At 32.7% G+C, this 21,541-nt stretch overlaps 1 protein-coding gene across 2 annotated transcripts in view; it reads left to right on the forward strand.

The window, feature by feature from the left end:
* Nucleotides 1-21,541, forward strand: part of LOC127735520 (protein mono-ADP-ribosyltransferase PARP14-like) — a 46,468-nt gene that overhangs the window by 15,142 nt on the left and 9,785 nt on the right. For both annotated transcript variants that reach the window (XM_052245703.1, XM_052245702.1), the window contains exons 6-11: nt 4,505-4,996; nt 9,735-9,899; nt 11,785-11,856; nt 12,612-12,788; nt 14,951-15,169; nt 16,316-16,509. In XM_052245703.1, coding sequence (XP_052101663.1) covers nt 4,505-4,996; nt 9,735-9,899; nt 11,785-11,856; nt 12,612-12,788; nt 14,951-15,169; nt 16,316-16,509 — 1,319 coding nt within the window. The remainder of the gene's footprint in view (nt 1-4,504; nt 4,997-9,734; nt 9,900-11,784; nt 11,857-12,611; nt 12,789-14,950; nt 15,170-16,315; nt 16,510-21,541) is intronic.

Genomic DNA, 21,541 nt, shown 5'->3' on the forward strand with positions numbered 1-21,541 from the left:
TATCAAGAGAAAACCTGTTGACCGATGGTGTAAAATTACTGTTTACTTGTATTATAATTTTAAAATTGACTAATTTTGAAACACAGAATTAAACTTATTATAGAGTTTTTAAGAGTAACAAGACGGTCGCAGTAAGATTACGAACTGCGTTCTCTTCTCGAACACCTTTGTTTACCACCATCGTTTTGTTTCAAAAGCGGTTCATGTTGCTTTCTTTGACTTTCATTTTTAGTAGTGTATTTCGTGGTTTTAATATTTTGTTAAATATATGTGCTTGTTCAAATAGTTACTGCCATGTCTATTTTTTATCCTTAAAAACTTTTTGTATTTCATACATCCACTTTAGCTTAAATTTTACGGCAAGGTAATGTGTACAAACCAATGATGATGTTTCAGGACTAGAAATGTGATATTGGCCAAACACTTTTGTATAATTATTCAACTGGTATGATTGATCATCAACATAATTGAAATTTAGTATCACAGCGTCGTCACTCGAGAAGCAGGATATGCTGATCCATTCGAGGCACTTGAGCTTTGCGTTGCCAGATTTTATTCTCGCCTTGACGGACTCAAAAAGTGTGACTAATGTATGATGTTTCCATCGGCGGCGTCAACAATTTGTTTAAGTTTGTGATTAGATCAGTTTAAGGAGAACCACTTATGGTTAATCAATTATATTTGGTATGCAGTTTTATAGGCATTGGCGCATCTCATTTCGATGAAGATAATTAAGCCCTTTCCCCTCATTCATGTATATTAACTTTTGCATAGTTTATAAATAAAGGTTTGTTATCAAGTCAGTTTAAGGAGAACCAATTATATTTAGTATGCAGTTGTATAAGCATTAGCACATCTTATTTAAATGGAGATTATTTGGCCCCGCCCTCTCTGTACTATCAGGCATGATTTATTCACTTTGAATATTTTGCATATTTTACATTTAAAAGTTTATATGCAGACAAGATTATATCTGTGTCACATTTATTATTTTCTATGTAGTGCTTTGGACTGTAGTTTGCCTTTTTATCATTTTCTAAAGGCCTTCCCTTTTTTTTTAGCATTTTCTGTTGACTTCCAACTATCCAGCGCTACTGATAAGGAAAACAAAAACCTCGTCTTGGTATTATCAGTCTGATATCTTTTTAGCTCATCAAAGGGTTGTGTGAGCTATTGCCATCATTTGGCGTCCGTCGTTGTCGTTTGTCGTCGTCGTAAACTTTTTCAAAATCGTCTCCTCTAAAGCTACTGAATCAATGTCAGCCAAACTTTAGATGAATGATCCTTGTGGTATCTAGTATAAAGTCTTCTTTGTCAGTCAACAAATATGGCCGCTATGCCTAAATAAAGAACATAAGGGTAAAATCCATTAATTGTCTTATATGTTGAAAACTATAATAGATAGATAGAGACAATTTGAATGCGGCGTAAATTCTCAGAATGTCAATTACTAGTCTACCTAATTTCAGTTTACACCAAAATTATCAGATGATTCCTTCAGGAGTTTTTATCCTTAAATGACGATTTTTGGCTAATTTTTATGCTTTTGCATATTTACCCAAAATATATATTAGAAAGGTAAAATTGATTTGGCAATAATGATCAGCAAAATTTCGCCTTTTATCTCGAAAACTTCAGTATGTAAGTAGAAAAGGTGAACAGCAAACATGATCAGATATACAAGATTTACAAACATGTCAAAATTACTGAAAATATCAGATGATTCCTTACAGATGTTATTGGCCCTAAAAGACGATTTTCTTTTTGTTTTTTTTAAATTTTAAACATATCTTATTGATTATCACATTTAACATCAACTCTAAGTTGCCCAGGAAAGCAACTCAGGGAGCCCCGCATTTTTACAGTCTCATTTGTCGGGGAAAATGCAAATGAGGAAAAAAACTCCAATTATAAATAATTAACATCCATCTTTATAATTATCATCTATCTATGTAATTATCATCTATCTATATATTTATACACCACATATAATCATTTGAATAAAGTATTCATTCTATCTGTATATTTTTTCTTACAAGAGCTACCTGTATATATTAAGCAGTTTCGATTTATAGCACTTCAATCCGTTCTTTTGTTACGTTAATTTCTATTACATTCTGATGACGATTTTTAACTTAATCCTTTTCGAGTACTTGCCTCTTATCTTCAAAAAAATAATAGATGAAAAGAAACTGTTAACAGAAACACAAATTATCTTAAAACAAGATCTATAAGAATGTCATAATGACAGAAACAATTGGCTGACCCAATACAATAGTTTTACTAACTTTTAAGTGTTTGCCAATCATTTCAACTTTTGATAGGTGAGCAGTTCAGACTCTTAAATGCCTCTTGTTATAATCACAACTGTTCCGTTTTCGATATTAGTACTTTGCAATACGAATTGGGATTTTCTTAGCACGACAAAGAGTGCAACTTCTTGTAAATTTTGAGGAAAGGTTAAGGGAAAAATTAACAGCTACACGTGTGCAATGGCGGAAAACCAGCGTTTTGCCTCTATTGTACATGCATTGATGAATTTCGTGCGGTGTTCTTATATTGTACATTACGCCAACACACTACTTATTCATACACCCTGGCTTTAAAATGTTAAGTTAAATTCAAAAAAATATTCGGTCGGACGATAATTTAAAGTGTTATTTTCATTAAATATATCTGAATTGATATTTGAAATCAAGAAGGCAATCACCTTACAAATTGTGTCTGCTTTGACGGAAAGAATCATGTTATTTTTTTTCCCTAACCATTCGCATCTTTTGTTCGCCATCTGACCTAGGTCGTTAATCTTTTTTTTAAGACGTAAGAAAAATGGAAAATAAACCACCTGTTCTGTGCACTCTTATTTGAATTAAATGTTTTTTTACTCCACAAAACTATGCAAAATGGAAACTGCTAATTGCTATAAATGGAAATAGATTTAATTAAACAAAATGAATAGTTTTCGTCATTGCTTCAGTAGCTACAAATAACATGTGTGTTTCATTCCGGTCTAACTAACTTTGAACCTGTACCTTGCAGATATTTATCTTTATTTGGAAAAAATATTAGGAGCAGTTGAAACTTTCATATGAGTTTTGACCTTTTTTCACGCTTTTGAACTTATTATTGACTTTTCAAAAATTCTTGAATGGCTTTTTTCACAATTGTTTTTTTTTCTCACTTTATATTGGCATTCCTTGTAAGTATTTAACTGATATTCTATATATAATTGAACATTGACTGCCTCCAGATGACATCCGAGCTTACATGTAATTTAATATATTTTTTACCTTATTACATATATTGGCCTTTCAATAATTTATGATTACTCTTTCGTTACCACCTAATAAGTAGTATTGCGATCATAATAAGTATATTGATATGTATGTGCCGGTCCCCGAGTCAGGAGCCTGTTATTCAGTGGTTGTCGTTTTTTGTATAACATATTTGGTTTTCATTCATAAATCAGGCCGTTAATTTTCTCGTTTGAATTGTTTTACATTTGTCATTTCGGGGCCTTTTATAGCTTACTATGCAGTATTATACGACATCTTCTTATTTTCACATAAAAGTGTTCGATGCACAGTTACTGCTTTTTTTTACTTTTTTTTTCCGGATGATTAGTTTTGGCGCCGTTTTTTACACTAAACTCAATATATCCTTATTGTGTCTTATTCAGTAACATCAAAGGGTGAATGTCATTCAAACCAGCTGGGTTAGAATTGGCTAAGTTATTTACTGAAAAAAGGAAAACAACAAGTTTTAAATTTAATGCGTCCGAAGCGCTTTTCTGGATTTACCAGGAACGCTCAAAGCCGAATATTTGAAAGCCAAGGATGTATTAAACAGAAACAGTTTAAGAGCTGTAGAATAAAAAATGATCTAAAATAATAGCGAAATACTTTTAAGGACAACTTTGCCTGAGGAAGTTGAAACCTTAGTTTCTTTATAATTTAAAAATTTATAAAAGGGCAAATTTAGAATGTTTCGTTATTAATCATATCAGTACCGAAGAACTGAATACTGAGCTGATGATACACTCGGGGACTGATAGTCTACCAGCAGAGGTATCGATCCAGTGCTGTAAAAAATGAAAACAACAAGTTATAGATTTAATGCGTCCGAAGCGCTTTTCTGGATATACCTTGAAAGGGGTTCCAAAGCTATTTCGTTTTTCTGAGCTTAATGTTACCAGATAGTATATATTGAAACCACTAGAAAGAGTTACTTATCTGAACTCTGTTCATTTCAAAACAACTTTGACCTGAACGATCCATTTATGGTGAAAGACGCTAAGAGTGATTGTCCGATGAGAACTTGAGAATCCTTGTAGTCTTTAGTGTTTCATTTCACTGACAAATCTTTTTTCACTTTCTGCAAGTTTCACACAATAACTGCAGGTTAAACAGAAATTAAAAAAAAATATGTTTAGGAATTATAATTGACATATGAACAAAAACATTTTGAATATCTAAAATGTGAATTCATTCAATAATATTTTCAGGTGGCAAAAGCATACAGAAAGAATGTGATGATTATGTTCGTTCAAAAAGCAGAGCACGGAAATTGTATGAAGGAGAAATTTTCTGTAGTTCTCCTGGTAACCTCAACTGTAAAATGATTGCACATGCAGTTGGACCTGTCTGGCAGAATGGTCGCCAATCAGAAGATGAATATTTAAGTGAATGTATACAGGCATCTTTAGAGAAAACAGAAGATAAGAAATATAGAAGTATAGCAATTCCAGCTTTATGTACTGGTGTGTTTGGCTATCCACCAAATAAAGCTACCAAAGTTATTCTAGAAGCTATCCGCGATTACTTGAGAGAGAATGGAGCTACATCACCAGTCCGCCAGATCTACTTATGTGATGTCAAAGAAGATATTGTTGACCATTTTGTATCTGCTCTTGAGAGATATTTTGATAAAGCTAACATTAAAAAGCAAGTAGGTAATCCTGGTTTTGTTAGAAGACCTCCACTTAGATTTTTGCCTGGTGAGTTATTTAAAAGTTATGTCTTTGAAGTCACCTGGTCCTAATGGCCAGTGTGAGCTATTGCTATTACTTCGCGTTCATCGTCCGACATCCGACTCCTCATAGGAGTTATTGTTTTTAAATGGAGATTTTGTACTTTATGTTTGCGTTTAAGGCTATATTATCATCTTAAAAACAAAATGTAGTTAGAGTGAAATATTAAAATTATCAACAATAAAAGATTTACAAATAGAGGTAAACCCGTAACAGTGCCCACGGTGGACAACCGCAATATGGATCTTGTTAATAATACTGAATCATGGACCTTTAACTTGTTTGTCATCGGCTATCGATAACAATGATTTTACGCTCACACAGTCTGTCAGAGGCCTTCCAGCGGGGATTTATATAATCACTTGTTCCACATTTCGATACATAAGATGAAACTTTCTTTCTTTTCACAAAACTTTAAAGGAATTTGTTTTTAATATTATTTATATCAGCACACCAAACAGTTTCATTTTAAAGAATAATAAATGTTCATAGCTAATATTATTAAATAATCGAAAGATACATTTACACATTTTGATTTTCATTGTAAAAAACTTAATGTTGATGGGGTTATTTTACAAAATATCTTACGAGAAAAAAATACTCCCACGTTGTGATCATTTACGAGTAATCTACCATTTATTCAAACTATAATATTTGTTTGTAAAAAGAGCTCCGGACAATGCAAAAAATTGTCAATCAGACAACCCCCACCAGGGACCAACAGATGTAAAAGTTAGTAACTATAGGTCAACGTTAGGTTCGACCTTCAACAATAAGCAAAACCAACACCGCATAGCAAGCTACAAAAGGCCTCGACATGATATACAATGGAAAAATAACGGCCTCATTTCTGTACAAAACAATAAACCCAAAATAAATAAATATGATATACAGCAATGTTCATTTGGGATTAAAAGTTGAGTGGATGAAGAAGAAAGCGAGAGAAAAAATACGGAACCCGCATGGAAACGGGAAAATAATCCGAACTATCGCTTTGGTCAACACTTGTTTAAATATTGAAATTAATGACCTGGTGAATTTAAGTCCTTATCTTTGTCTAAGATGTAGGTTTGAAAATACAAAATCAAGGTTTCTTCTGACATTTTTGTAAAGCAAGTCTTGGTTTTAAATTATTGGCGAGTAATCTTAAGATGTCAATAAAAAACAATCACTCCAAAAATGACAGGCAACTCCATATACAAAAGAAAAAAATAATATACGAACTGCAGTGCTCAATCCAGTACGCAAAAAACTGATTGTTGAGCAAATGGAACCCTACATGTACGTAAACCGTGGATAAACTCCTGTGCTTCGGAAGGAAAGCAGTTTCTTTTCTACTTGTGACACCGTTCGCGTTACTCCTGTTTCAATCCGTTTGTGAGTGTTTACCGGTGATAGTGCATCATCATAATTATAGTAGCAGAAATCGAAAATAATCCTCAGACTTATTAGATTGTCTTACAATGACGTGTATCCCTATACAGATATGTACATATTTTCATTTCGCTCTTAAAAAGGACGAAGTTGATATATAAGCCGCCGTCAATTAATGTGTGTGTGTCGATTTTTGTTTTGAATAAATTGTTTTGATTCCAAAAACAATTGGAAAGGAAAATAAAATACTTTGTTTCAGAAAAAAGAAGAAAAAATCCTAATTGATGTACATTTAAAGTTGCGACACTGAGATTAAAATATATTGTTCATGTATGTGCATGAGAAAAAAAAAACAATGCCCTCAACCAATGAAATAAACTCGACACACACTCAGAAAAGGAGGAATAGTCGGTGTATTATCATGAATTCATGAATACGATTCTGCTGCCAAGGTTTTTTTTTTGCAAGTTTAGTAGTTAGCAGAAAAGTTCCAGTTTGCTAGATAATATTTTTCGATACCTAGTCCGATTGCCAAGTCGGTCAAATGTTCGTCGGCAATGCTATAATTCGATTTTTATGCCCCCGCCGTAGCGGAGGGGGCATTAAGTTTTACCCTTGTCCGTCTGTACGTACGTACGTACGTACGTCCCAAAATTGGTTTCCGTTCTCTACTTGAGTTTGCCTCAACCAAATATTATGAAATTTATACACAATGCTTATTACCACAAAACACAGATCAAGTTTGAATTTTGGTGGCGTCACTTTAACTCTTCTAGAGTTATGCCCTTTATAAATGGAAAAATTGCAAAATTTTTAGTTTCCGTTCTCTAACTTAAGTTTGCCTCAACCAAATGTTATGAAACTTTCACACAATGCTTATTACTACAAAACACAGATCAAGTTTGAATTTTGGGGGCGTCACTTTAACCGTTCTAGAGTTATGCTCCTTTATAAATGGAAAAATTGCAAAATGTTTAGTTTCCGTTCTCTAACTTAAGTTTGCCTTAACCAAATATTATGAAACTTATACACAATGCTTATTATCACAAAATACAGATCAAGTTTGAATTTTGGTAGCGTCACTTTAACCGTTTTAGAGTTATGTCCCTTTATAAATGGAAAAATTACAAATTTTTTAGTTTCCGTTCTCTAACTTGAGTTTGCCTCAACCAAATGTTATGAAACTTATACACAATGCTTATTACCACAAAACACAGATCAAGTTTGAATTTTGGTGGCGTCACTTTAACCGTTCTAGAGTTATTTTTTAATATTTTTAATCGCTTAAAAGGGTCATTATTGTTGCTAGCTTTTAAATCATGAGTGAAACATTTAACACGAAAATTGTAGCTAACACCCCTCAGCCCAAATGAAGTCTTCCAATTTGCATGCTCAGATTTAAAAACATAATATTCCCGACTTCAGCATTCGAATTTTTTTCGTCTTATCAAAATAGTAAAGAACAAATAATGAAATTATATTCCCATAAACTTGTTTACACAATTACAGAGAAAATTAGTTTTTACAAAAGAACAATATTAGTGCAATTTTCAGTGCATCTGATAACACTATCGACAATAGCTTTTCCATAATCTCTGGGGGCGTGCAGCATTTGGTTTAAGTATTTTGGACAATTATTCTTTATTGTTTTTTTACCATTGCAATGACAGAAGTAGGTAAAATACCACAAAATCTATTCTGTGCCAAAAGAATAGATTTGTGAGTGTATGATACGGAAATTTTACGAAATCACTGATAAGTTCAGGATACTCCCATTTACAAATCTGAATGCAAGAACGAAAACAAACAATTAAATTGGCGGGAACATTAGTATGCATACCAATAGAGGGTAGTGTACCCGATCTGTTTAACATGTTTGAATATATACATAATCATCAGATGTATTTAGTTGTAATTATTTCTGTTTTGAAAAAAAATCTGAGTAGATCGACAATGTACTCGAGATTAAAAAAATAGATTAACTATGGCCGGACTGTTTCATTTTGAAATTCTTAAAGTTTGTAACAAAACGAACATTTTCGATAATTGTGAATATTTAAATGATTGCGAACGACCCAGCATAGAATGTTCAATCACTAAAAAAGGATGCTTTAAACTCAGTTCTGTGCAGTATGTAAACATAGAAAAAACATCGGCACCGTCAACCTTAAGGTTAAGTCAGAAGCTTTTTCAACATCAATAACTTCGTTAAACCTTCATGGAATATTAGGACAAATGGTCATAAGCCTTGTGATGATCAAACGACAACCATAACCCCTAAAACTAACCCTAACCGCTAATCCTTACCGCTAACCCTAACCCTAAAACCCTAACTCTAACTCTAACCCTAACCCATAACCCACAATCCATAATCCTAACCCTAACCTTAACCCTAACTCCTTACCCTAACCCAAAGAGCAAAGTTTGGAAAAAAATGCATTTTTTGTCTAATATTTTACTAATAATTGGAACTTCTTCAGTTCACATTTAGATACAGTCTAAGATTAAAGTTTTTCAATATAACTTTGTCAAAAAAATCTTATGAACATAGTTTTTCTGTCCGTACCAAACTATTTGATAATCGTAACTCAAGAGACCGTTTCCCCAAAAGCTTTCAGACATAGTAGAATTTATTAGTCATCATACTCTCTTGACTACATACTCTACTGTCATTTAAATTTCTGCATTTATGGAAGAGTTCTTTGGCTTGTACCATGTTTGCCAAATAACCCATAAAGCCAACGAAAGAACAGATTGGCCTGTTGTTTTAGCCTATTTGACACTGAGTATGTGGGATTGATAAAAATAATCAGAGGGAATATCTTTAAAATTATTGTGTTTGGATATCCAAGAATGAGGCAAATGTAGAGCAAAACCTTAAACACAATAATAATATTTTTCATTTATAAATTTACACTGTACCAAGGAGATTGACAATTTTCAAAGTTGAAAAACTGTATAGAGAATTAACTCAGACATTAAATACTTGTGCCGTTGAATTATTTTTGAGAAAGAATATTAATATCAATGGAAAAATGGCGATATTATCCCTCAGAGCGATCACGCTCTTTAATTATTTATCTTTGTGTAGACATTTTATTTTCCAGAGATAACTTTTTTAATAAAAGAACGTTGGCTTTGAAAAAGATTTGTGATAAGTTGGTCTATGATTTTAACAAGAATTATCATTACAACGGAAGCAAACGAATGATATAAGATTCCTAAAATCCTGATCAATTAATCTTCAGTAAGAGCAAAACACAATTTATTTATTTGTGAATCCTATATGTTATAAGACGTTTGTTAACAGTTCATTTATATCTATCTATAGATCAAGGAGTATCAGGTGGATGGCAGCAGAGAGCTTTGGCGGACAATAGACAGGGTAGTGTTGACATTGGAAATTTGACATTGAAAGTTTACCAAGGGGACCTAACTGAGGCTAGTGTTGAAGTGATAGTTAATGGTACTAACAGAGAACTAGACTTGACAAGAGGTGAATCTTAATTCTTGAATAAGTATTTGAATAAACTCAAATTTTGTTGTTTTCATATTTTCTACTTCTCAAAAAAGTTGATGATGATAAAAGTACCTATTGTTGTTCATTAGTCAAAATTCTTGCAATTTAACAATTATGATTTTTGTGATGCTTAATTGGCTTATATATTATTTACTGCCAAATTTGTGAATTGATTGAGTTTTGAACTATATTACAAATAAACAGATAATTTAATCATAACACGAACATCTATTTCTGTGTATACGTTAGTCAGAGATTGCACTGACGATTTACAGCCTTTTTAGCTCACCGGGGCCCGAAGGGCCCCATGTGAGCTTATGCCATCACTTGGCGTCCGTCGTCGTCCGTCGTCTGTCGTCGTCGTCTGTCGTCGTAAACTATTTCAAAAATCTTCTCCTCTGAAACTACTGGGCCAAATACCTTCAAACTTTAACTAAATGTTCCTTAGGGTATCTAGTTTATGAATTGTATCCGAAGTTTTGATCCATCGACAAACATGGCCGCCATGGCTAAAAATAGAACATAGGGGTCAAATGCAGTTTTTTGCTTATATCTCCAAAACTAAAGCTTTTAGAGCAAATCTGACATGGGGTAAAATTGTTCTATTGGTCAAGATCTATCAGCCCTGAAATTTTCAGGCAAATCGAACAACCCATTGCTGGGTTGCTGCCACTAAATTGGTAGTTTTGAGGAAATTTTGCAGTTTTTTGTTATTATCTTGAATATTATTATAGATAGATATAAACTGTAAACAGCAATAATGTTAAGCAAAGTAAGATCTACAGAAAAATTAAATGACCAAATTTGTCAATTGACCCCTTAAGGAGTTATTGCCCTTTAAAGACAATTTTACGCAATGTGTTCATCAAGTTTGCTAACATTTAAAAATCTTCTCTTCTGAAACTATTGTGCCTAATACTTCTTAACTTTGAATGAATGTTCCTTTAGGAATCTAATTTATGAATTGTATCCGAAATTTTGATCCATCAACAAACATGGCCACCATGGCTAAAAATAGAACATAGGGGTGAAATGCAGTTTTTGGCTTATATCTCAGAAACTAAAGCATTTAGAGCAAATATGACAGGGGTAAAAATGTTCAAAAGGTCAAGATTTATCAGCCCTGAAATTTTCAGACACACCAAACAATCCATTGTTGGGTTGCTGCCACTAAATTGATTGTTTTAAGGAAATTTTGCAGATTTTGGTTATTATCTTGAATATTATTGAAGATAAAGATAAACTGTAAACAGCAAAAATGTTCAGCAAAGTAAGATCTACAAAAAAGTTTATATAACCAAAATTGTCAATTGACCCCTTAAGGAGTTATTGCCCTTTAAGGAAAATTTCACACAAGTTGTTTTATGTTTTTTAACTTTAAAAATCTTCTCAAATGAATCTAGTATAAATTTTGTATTTCATTTCCTTGTACGTCAAGAAACATAGACACTATGGCTAAAATGGAACATATGGGTAAAAAGCAAAATTAATCATTGATGAAAGATTTAAGCAAAACAAAATAACAGGTGAGCGATTCAGGGTCTTGAGAGCCTCTTGTTTGGACTTGCTGGGACGTGGAATATTAGAGAACAGTCCTTAGAGAAAACAATTGCTGACCCAGAGTTGAGTCTGCAAGAATCGAAATCGTAAAAAATAATGTTTCAAGAAGGTAAAAAATACAACCTTCCAAGCAAATCTTTAAAAAAGCCTGTCAGACGTCAAAGCAATTTGAGACTAAATATACTAATGTACCAAAAGAAACCAGGAAAATACTAAGAATAAGATTAAGTTTTAGTGCCCGCATAAAATAGTAAATAATATTTATGTTTCTTTCTTAAAAGGCTATTCTAATATCTTGCAGGTGGTGTGTCTCAAGCTATTCTCAAAAAAGGAGGAAGAGAACTATCACAGCTGTTGTCAGTACCAGCAGCTAGTAAGTTATTGGTCTTTGATATCTGACCCTTTGTTGATTGTCAGTACCAGCATCTCGTAAGTTATTGGTCTTTGATATCTGATCCTTTCTTGATTTTTTCAGTACCAGCAGCTAGTAAGTTATTGATCTTTGATATGTGACCCTTTGTTTATTGTCAGTACCAGCAGCTAGTAAGTTATTGATCTTTGATATGTGACCCTTTGTTTATTGTCAGTACCAGCAGCTAGTAAGTTATTGATCTTTGATATGTGACCCTTTGTTTATTGTCAGTACCAGCAGCTAGTAAGTTATTGATCTTTGATATGTGACCCTTTGTTTATTGTCAGTACCAGCAGCTAGTAAGTTATTGATCTTTGATATCTGACCCTTTGGTTATGTGTGGTCTGAACTTAACACTCGTTAAATTTCAGTTGCCACTTACAGAATTTACTGCCGATTCCAATGCAATGAAAAATTATACATCCTAGTCGTTGTTTGTCCAGACTGGTTCAAGATTGCATATCAAGTCTATTTGGCTGAGTCTGGACCAATCTTACTGCTTTCACTTTCTGAACATCTTTTGTCAAATCACCTAAGCATATATGCTAATTATTTTTTAACAGTTGCCCAGGGAATAAACATTGAACAGGAAATATCCGGGTGATTTAGAAGCAAAATCATTATAATCAGAAGTCCATTACTAGGAATTGTAATAATGGACTTCTGGTGTAATTACCTATATTTTCAATAATTTAGCATTGTATTCCTTTATATAGAGAAAGAAATGAAGAGGGAAGGTGTTGCCACGACAACAGCAGGAAGTAATTTCAGTTGTGACTTTATTATACATATCAATATGGAGGACAGTCATATGGACTTAAAGGCTAAATTTGAAACTGTCTTGGAAAAAGTTGATGAATTGAACAAGACATCAGTAGCATTGCCAGCTTTAGGTACAGTATCAACCAGGAGTTAATAGTAGATTTCATGAAACTTGATATTCATTTAAAATTTGTTAAAAAGGGAAATTTCATTAGATAACGCAAACAAAAGAAAAATAACCAATAGAGACTTCTGGAGAAGTGACTGAACTGCATCAAGCATTAAGTCCAGTAGTAAGGCATTTGAGTTATCCCTCCTTTAGCATCATTTGTATCATGGTACATTAAAAACAAAAACAACTCAAATATAATATGTACATATATAACATAAAAGTTATTGTTCCCAATTGGAAACTGTTAAATTGTAATCTATACTATAACAGATGTGTAAACTTTAATAATGTCTAATTCATTCACTTACTCTGTGCAGTTTAGAACTTCTTGAAATTAGATAATGTATTTGTTTCCAAAGCAATATAATGATGTCATGTTAAAAACTTATTGTTTTGCTTTACCTAAGATATTAAGGTAGTTTACCATGAATTTGTGGTCACATATTCTTTTAATGGCCCCGCCGACTTAGATAGGGGCCATATAGTGTTACCCTTATCCGTCATTCCGTCATTCCGCCATTCTGCTATTCCGTCATTCCGGCTTTCCACAACGAACAGTTAGGCGGACTTTTTTTCTAAACGCCCTCACATATTGAGCTGATTTTTAGTTGTGAGACTAGTATGATGAGTTACAGATCGAGTTTACGTTTGGTTCTGCTCCGCTGATTTTGCCGAAATTACAGGCTTTGGACTTTGAAAATTTCATGAAAATAACAGTTGTTCGGACTTTTTTTCTAAATGCCTTCACATATTGAGCTGATTTTTTAGTATGTGAGTCTAACATGATGAGTTACAGATTAAGGTTATGTTTGGTTCCGCTCCACTGATTTTTGACGAAATTACGGGCTTTGAACATTGAAATTTCGTGAAATAACAGTTAAACGGACTATTTTTTTTAAATGCCTTCACATATTGAGCTGATTTTTATTATATGAGTCTACTATGATGAGTTACAGATCGATTTTATGTTTCGTTTTGCTCCGCTGATTGTTGCCGAAATTACGGGCTTTGGACTCTGAAAATTTCCTCTCCTTAAAGCATTTTTGCGAGTGGGGCCATTCGTGTCGTTCCGTCACATCTAGTTTTATTAGTTGTTATTGCCTTTGAACTAGCTGTCAGCAACTACGAGTACATGTACTCTCAGATCTGTACTTTTTGTCTTGATAGTTTTAGGGGTGTATAAATACCCTTCCACGTCCTGTCTGTGCTTTTGTTATATATGTGTTTGTTTTGTATCGATCGGATGAGTTAAGCCCTTTTCAACTGATTTTTATAGTTTGTTCTTATGTTGAACTGTTACACCTCTGTCCCAAGTTAGGGGAGGGTTGGCGCCTTCAAACATGTTTAACCCCGCCAAATTCTATATGTGCCTGTCCCAAGTCAGGAGACTACTTGAGTAGTTGTCGTTTATTTGTGTTTCTCATATTTGTTTTTCGTTTATTGTTTTGTACTTTGTTCTTATGTTGTGCCGTTACAACACTGTCCCAGGTTATGGGAGGGTTGGCGCCTTCAAACATGTTAACCCAGCCACATTCTATATGTGCCTGTCCTAAGCCAGGAGCCTGTAGTTCAGTGGTTGTTGTTGGTTCATGTTTGTCATATTTGTTTTTCGTAAATTGTTCTGTTATAAATTAGGCCGTTAGTTTTCTAAAATGAATTGTTTCTTATTTTTTATGTCGAGGCCTTTTATAGCCGACTATACTGTACGGGTTTTTCTCATTGTTGAAGGCCGTATGGTTGCCTATAATTGCTTACATCCACTGCATTTGAACTGTGGTGGTTAATGGTCTTATTGGCAACCATACCACATTTCCTTATTTTTATATAATGTCATATGGCCCCGTTTAAAGATTATACATTAATATGCCTTATCCAACAAACTAAGAAAAAGAAACACGATATTGAAAAAGGAATGTAGAATCATGTTTAATAATTATGATTGAAGCTTACATATGCTTTCAAACATGCCGAAATCTGCTACAAAAACAGAAAAAAATAGACCCAAGTGAGCATTACAATGTCTGTAGAGCTTCGAGTTGCTTGTGAGTTAAAATATTTGATTTTTTAAAATTGACTTAGATTTCAGTGTTTTCTAAATTAAATTTTATTAATGATTTACAGGAGCAGGAATAAGCTTTTCAATAGACAAGGTTGCAGAGAATCTATTTGAAGCTTTGGTCAGTTTTCATAGGAAGACTACAGATATCTCTGAAGTTCAAGTAGTAATTTATGAGAAGGACAAATTATCTCAATTCCTGGCAGCCATGCAGAACTGCTTACAGTCACAGAGTTACCAATCACAAGGACTGATCAGTAAAGTTAAAGGAATTTTTGGATATGGTAATGTCAGATCTCTATTATCTAGCTTAAAGTTAAAGGAATGTTTGGATATGGTAATGTCAGATCTCTATTATCTAGCTTAAAGTTAAAGGAATGTTTGGATATGGTAATGTCAGATCTCTATTATCTAGCTTAAAGTTAAAGGAATGGTTGGATATGGTAATGTCAGATCTCTATTATCTAGCTTAAAGTTAAAGGAATGTTTGGATATGGTAATGTTTGATATCTATTATCTGGTTTAAGTTCCAGGAATGTTTGGATATGGTAATGTTAGATCTCTATTAACTAGCTTAAAGTTATAGGAATGTTTGGGTATGGTAAAGTTAGATCTCTATTATATAGCTTGAAGTTAAAGGAATGTTTGGATATGGTAATGTTAGATCTCTATTATCTGGTTTAAGTTACAGGAATGTTTAGATATGGTGATGTTAGATCTCTATTAACTAGCTTAAAGTTATAGGTATGTTTGGATATGGTAATGTTAGATATCTATTATCTGGTTAAATGTTAAAAAGAATGTTTGGATATGGTAATGTTAGATCTTTATTATCTAGCTTAAAGTTAAAGGAATGTTTGGATATGGTTATGTCAGATCTCTATTATCTGGTTATTTAAGATAATTAACTTTTTTTTTAAATAAGTATGGAAAAGGTCATGATGAGATGAAACAGAAAAAGTTGTATTTCATTTATGTCTTACAGGTCTTCTGCTAAAATAAAATGAAAACAACACGTTAAATAATTTCATGCGTCTAATTGTACGGGTTAAGTAGCAGTCACGTTCAGAATTTCACAGAAAGTCTTGTGAAAATGCTCTTTTTAAATATAGAGTTTTACCAAAGATTCATTTCAGAACCACCATCTCTGTCCTGTAATCCTCTTATTTAAGTGGGTTTCAAGGGTGCTGATTTTAAAGTACTTTAGGGCTATTCCAGGGAAAAATGTATGGGAGGGTTGGACACCAGATGATATTTTTATCTCTGAAGAATACAACTTCTAAAGAAAATGCTATTTTATTACAAATGAAACTAATAATTATGAATGATGGGGTATATATAAAAAGGTGTTTTCTACCCCCTTACATTTTCCCCTTGAATAACCCCTATCTAATTTAAATCAAGTACAAATATTAAAATTTGTGTTCTAGGAGAAAAGAAATCAGTATCTACAAAGCAATGGAAAGTCAGTAAGATGCCAAGCTCTGTTCTGAATCTTGTTGTTTATGCCAAGAAACAGATTGATGCAGATTCAGCACTACGGTCCTTAGAAGAGAGCTTGATCAATGATTATAAAGAAAAACTTATTGAGGATACTGTAATTAAAGAGCTCACTAAAGAACAAGTGAGGTTTATTACTTTAGCTTAGTGAAAGGTTTATTTAAGATTTAGCTAAGCGAAACGAGTTAGTTAAAAAGCTAATTTCTTATAACAAATTAGTTTTAGAATTATCTGGACTCAATGAAACACTTTAAAAATCTTAAAATACGTTTAACGTATATTAACGTTTGTGCATAAATGTATACGACTTAAGAATGATAGATGTTAAAAATCATAATTATTTGATGATATTAGTTTTGCTTATTGTCGAAAGCTGTATGTGTCCTATAGTTGCTTGAATCCACATCATTTAAAGGGGCATTAGCTACGAGATATAAAAATAATTCAATAATAAATGAAAGTGAAATAGTGAATTAATAATTCGCTTTTAGCAGCCAGTTTAGTTAAATTTTGTCAAAATAAGCTAAGAAACATCGCTGATGAATTATTCACTTGCAAGTGAATAATTCGACCTCATTGAATCCGTATTCATGTGACCTTCAATTGAATCCCTTAGCTAGAGATTGGTTACGCATGTATTAGGCGTGTACAGCCATTAAAAGGAAAAGAATGTCAACATTGAAAGTGAAACAGAGGTGAACCATTTCGTTGACTGATTCGATCCACAAAAAAATCATTCTTTTACAGGTAAAAACGATGATTAACTTATTTTTTTAAAATATAACATGATATCAAACAGATCTTGAAAAATCCAATTGCACGTGGTCGCAATCTATTTATATTTATGTTTATTTTTATATCGGGTTATGTGACCGTCGACAGTCTTCGGAGGTCATCTCGATGATTAATTAGATGGCGTCAAGACTAAAATACACACAAAATGCTGATATATATTGTCGGGTCCATGCATTGTTAATTCTTTATATCAGACTTACTGTAATGTGGATATATTTTAAGTATGTTATAAATCAAGTATGAGAATTTGAGTCAAATCGGTGAACATAAATTTGACAGCTAATCCCCTTTAAACTTTCTTAGATAGTTGTCTCATTAGCAATCATACCACATCTCCATATTTGTTTCCCGTGCAACGCGTTGTGGGGGACATAGAAATACCGGTCGTCCGTCTGTCAGTCCGTCCGGTCTTGTTAGCACTCTCACGTGTACAATTCTTGCCAGATTTTAATAAAACTTATATCATATGTTTATATCAGCAATGTCTTGGACGAGTTTGAAAAGCAGTGCCGATCAATTATTTTTAAAAGAGTTATGACCCTTGGAAACATTAATTATGTGGAAAACTGCATCGTTAGCGCTCTCATGTGTTCAATTCTAGCCAGATTTTTATTGAACTTATATTATAGGTTTATATCAGCAATGTCTTTGACGAGTTTGAAAATCAGTGCAAATCAAAATTTTTTAAAAGAGTTATGCCCCTTGGAAATTTCAGTTATATGGAAGATTGATTTATGAGGGCTCTAATGCGTACAATTCATGCCAGATATTTATGAAATTTATATTATAGGTTTATATCATCAATGTCTTCGATTAGTTCAAAAATTTTTGCTGATCAATTATTTTTAAAATAATTATGCCCCTTGGAAATATTGATTATATGGAAAATTGCATTGTTAGCGCTCTCATATGTTCAATTCTTTCCAGAATTTTTTGAAACTTATATCAGCAATGTCTTTGACACTTTCGAAAATAAGATCTGATCAAATATTTTTAACGAGTTATGCCCTTGGAAATATTAATTATAATGGAAATCACATTGCATTTGCTCTGAAGCCTTCATTTCTGTAAGATATTAATGAAAAGTTTTAAAGAACAAAACAAAAGTGCTTTTTTTAGTTATTGCCCTTGTACCTTGGAAAGATCAAATATGTGCAACGCGGGGGACATTGTAACTCTGTTCTTTTATTTATATGGTTTCAATATACGTATCAGCAAATTGAGTTTGCGTTAAGGCGAAGTGTCTGAAGTTAACTACTCCGCTTTTTTAAAAATTTTACCTATGAATAGTGCTTGCAAATTTTCACCAGAAAAAGAAACAATGGAGGTAACCGTAGTTTTTTTAATAGATACGAGCATGTGACATTAATTGCTTGATAAGATATATAGGGAAAATAAAAAAAACGAATCTGTACGTGCGGAGAAATTTCTAAGCATCCGTTCTAGTTTTAAGCTATATCCTGCAAAAGTTTGGATATCATAAGAAAATTCAGAAAATTTTCAGCGACGTTGTTGATGTAAACATTGATGCCCGGCCTCGTCTTATAACTTTTGTTCCACTGAGTACGATAAACGTGAGTGTTATCTGCCATTTTGTTAATATTATTATGAAACCTTTTCAAGAATCTTCAATTGATAGGAAATTTAGATTATTTTTTGGCAATGCAATAAATGCCGAAAAATGTGTACAAATTGGCATATTAAATACACCCAGTGAAAGCAAGTCACTGTTATCTTTAGGTAGTGTTCAAATTTCATCAGATTGGAATATTATGTGTACTATATAATTATCAACAATCGATTTTAGTTACCTTCCACATCAATTTTATTGTCGAGTCTGCGACATTTTGTCGTAGAAGCGAGACATATTGATCCTGCATTCCATCGTCGGCGTTGTCAATATTTAGGTTGTGTCTGGGGTTAAAGTTTTTACAGACATCAATAACTTTGTTAAAACTTCATGGACATTCATGAAACTTGGACATAAGCTTTTTTTTTATAATCAACAGACTGAATCAAGAGTAAAATTTTGAAAATATTTTTTTTGTTGATACCTCGACTTTTATGTCGCGAAAGCGAGACAGAGCAATCGTAGATTCCGTCGTTGGTGGCGGTATTGGCTTCGCAACATTAAGGTTCAGTCTGTCGTTAAAGTATTTTTAGACATAAATTTAATAAATTTGGACAAAATCTTTTTTTATGACCAAAATACAGTATCCAGAGCAAAATTTTGACAATGGTTATTTTCATTTTTGCGTATTGTACTGAAATGGAATAATTTTATTCTTACCGTCAACACATTTAGATAGGGTCTACGGTTAAAGTTTTTTCAGTCATCTATTACTATGTTAAAGCTGCATGTAATTTTATAATTTTCTTTATTTTACTGATTAAGGGACTATTTTTTTTTCACTGTTAGCATTCAGATACAGTCTAAGGTTAAAGTTTTTCAGTCATCAATTACTTTGACAAACCTTCTTGTATTTTTTCATAAGTTGGACTTTTTTGTGGTAAAAAAAACAGTAACCAGAGCAAAACAATGAAAATATTTTTTTCATATTTGTATTTTACTGATAAAATAACTTAGAATGTGCAAGTAACAAGTAGATACAGACTTGGGTTAAAGTATGTTACACATCTACAAATGTAATTAAATTACTTTTTCCAAACTTCATAGAATTTTATGATACTTTGGCAGAAGATTTGTTGATTAAGAGATATTGTCTGAAGTTAAATTTTTAAGATTCAATTCTTTTTATTTTTATACTTCCGTTTACGGGACGTATTATGGTATACCGTTGTCCTCCGTCTTTCTGTCCGTCCCGTTCATCGTCAACATGTCGGACAATAACTCAAAAAAGGCTTTAACCAATTTTTATGAAACTTTGGAGAATTATGTATATCTATTGACCTAAGCTCCCTTTCGATTTTTATAAATTTTAGATTTTACGTTTCTGAGTTATGGTATTTTATTCATAAAAAAGGGTGGATTTTCTAGTTTTCGGGCAATAACTCAAAAATGCTTTGAGCAGTTATCATGAAACTTTGGTGAGTGGTTTATATCTATTAAAATAAACTCCTTTTAGTTTTTTTTTTTCAATAAATTTATGATATGTCATTGAGGAGTTATGGAACTATATTCGTTGAAAAAGCGACGGGCGTATCATGCGCTCATGGCGCAGCTCTTTATTCAGTATTTTCTTGATAGTTTTTTTGAAGTTAACATTTACAGACAGTCTGGGATTATTTTGATATGATAGATTTGTAAACCTTCATGGATTATTATAAACTTGGACAAAAGCTAATCTTAAAGATCAAGAAATAGTATCTAAAGAAAAGATTGATTCTTTTTTAAATTCTATATTTTACTGATAAATGGACTCACTTTTTACAGTCAATTACACTTTTATACAGACAGCAGCAATCGCAGGCGAGACACAGGGTTTTGTGGAACTCTTCACGATTTGTCTGATTATTACTGATAAATGGACAGTTTTTGTCCGCAGTAAACTTGAAGGCACAGTCTAAGGTTAAAGTTTGTATAGGCCCGTTTACGGGACATATTATGGTATACCATTGACCGTCTGTCCGTCCGTTCGTCCGTCGTCAACATGTCGGACATTAACTCAAAAAAGCTTTAACCAATATGCATGAAACTTTGGTGAATTGTTTATATCTATTGACGTGAGCTCCCTTTCTTTTTTTTAAATTTCAGATTTATCGTTTCCGAGTTTTGGGGTTTTATTCATTAAAAAGGGGGGATTTTCCAGTTTTCCGACAATAACTCAAGAATGCTTTCACCAACTTGCAAAAAATTTTGGTGAATTGTTTATATCTATTGACATGAGCTCCCTTTGGGATTTTTATAAATTTTAGAGTGAACGTTTCCGAGTTACAGGGTTTTATTCATAAAAAAAGGGGGATTTTCCAGTTTTCAGACAATAACTAAAAAACGCTTTCAGCAGTTCTCATGAAACTTTGGTGAATTGTTTATATCTGTTGATGTAAGCTCCCTTTAGAATTTTATAAATTTTAGATTTTACATTTCTGAGTTATGGGGTTTTATTCATTAAAAAAGGGGGGATTTTTCAGTTTTTGGACAATAACTCAAAAATGCTTTCAGCAGTTCATATGAAACTTTGAGGAATTATTTAGCTATTAATGTAATCTCCCTATTGATTTTCATAAATTTCAAATATGACATTGAGAAGAAATTGAACTTTATTTGTTTATAGTCTGACAACAGATTTACTAAGTATTGCACAACAGCACAGTGTATTGCACAACAGCAAGAAATCTTTAATTGAATATAAATTCAATTCATATAACCAATTTCAAGTTCTTTGACTACATATATTCAG

Source organism: Mytilus californianus, unplaced genomic scaffold, assembly GCF_021869535.1.
Source record: "Mytilus californianus isolate M0D057914Y unplaced genomic scaffold, xbMytCali1.0.p SCAF_3, whole genome shotgun sequence".
Classification (NCBI taxonomy): domain Eukaryota; kingdom Metazoa; phylum Mollusca; class Bivalvia; order Mytilida; family Mytilidae; genus Mytilus; species Mytilus californianus.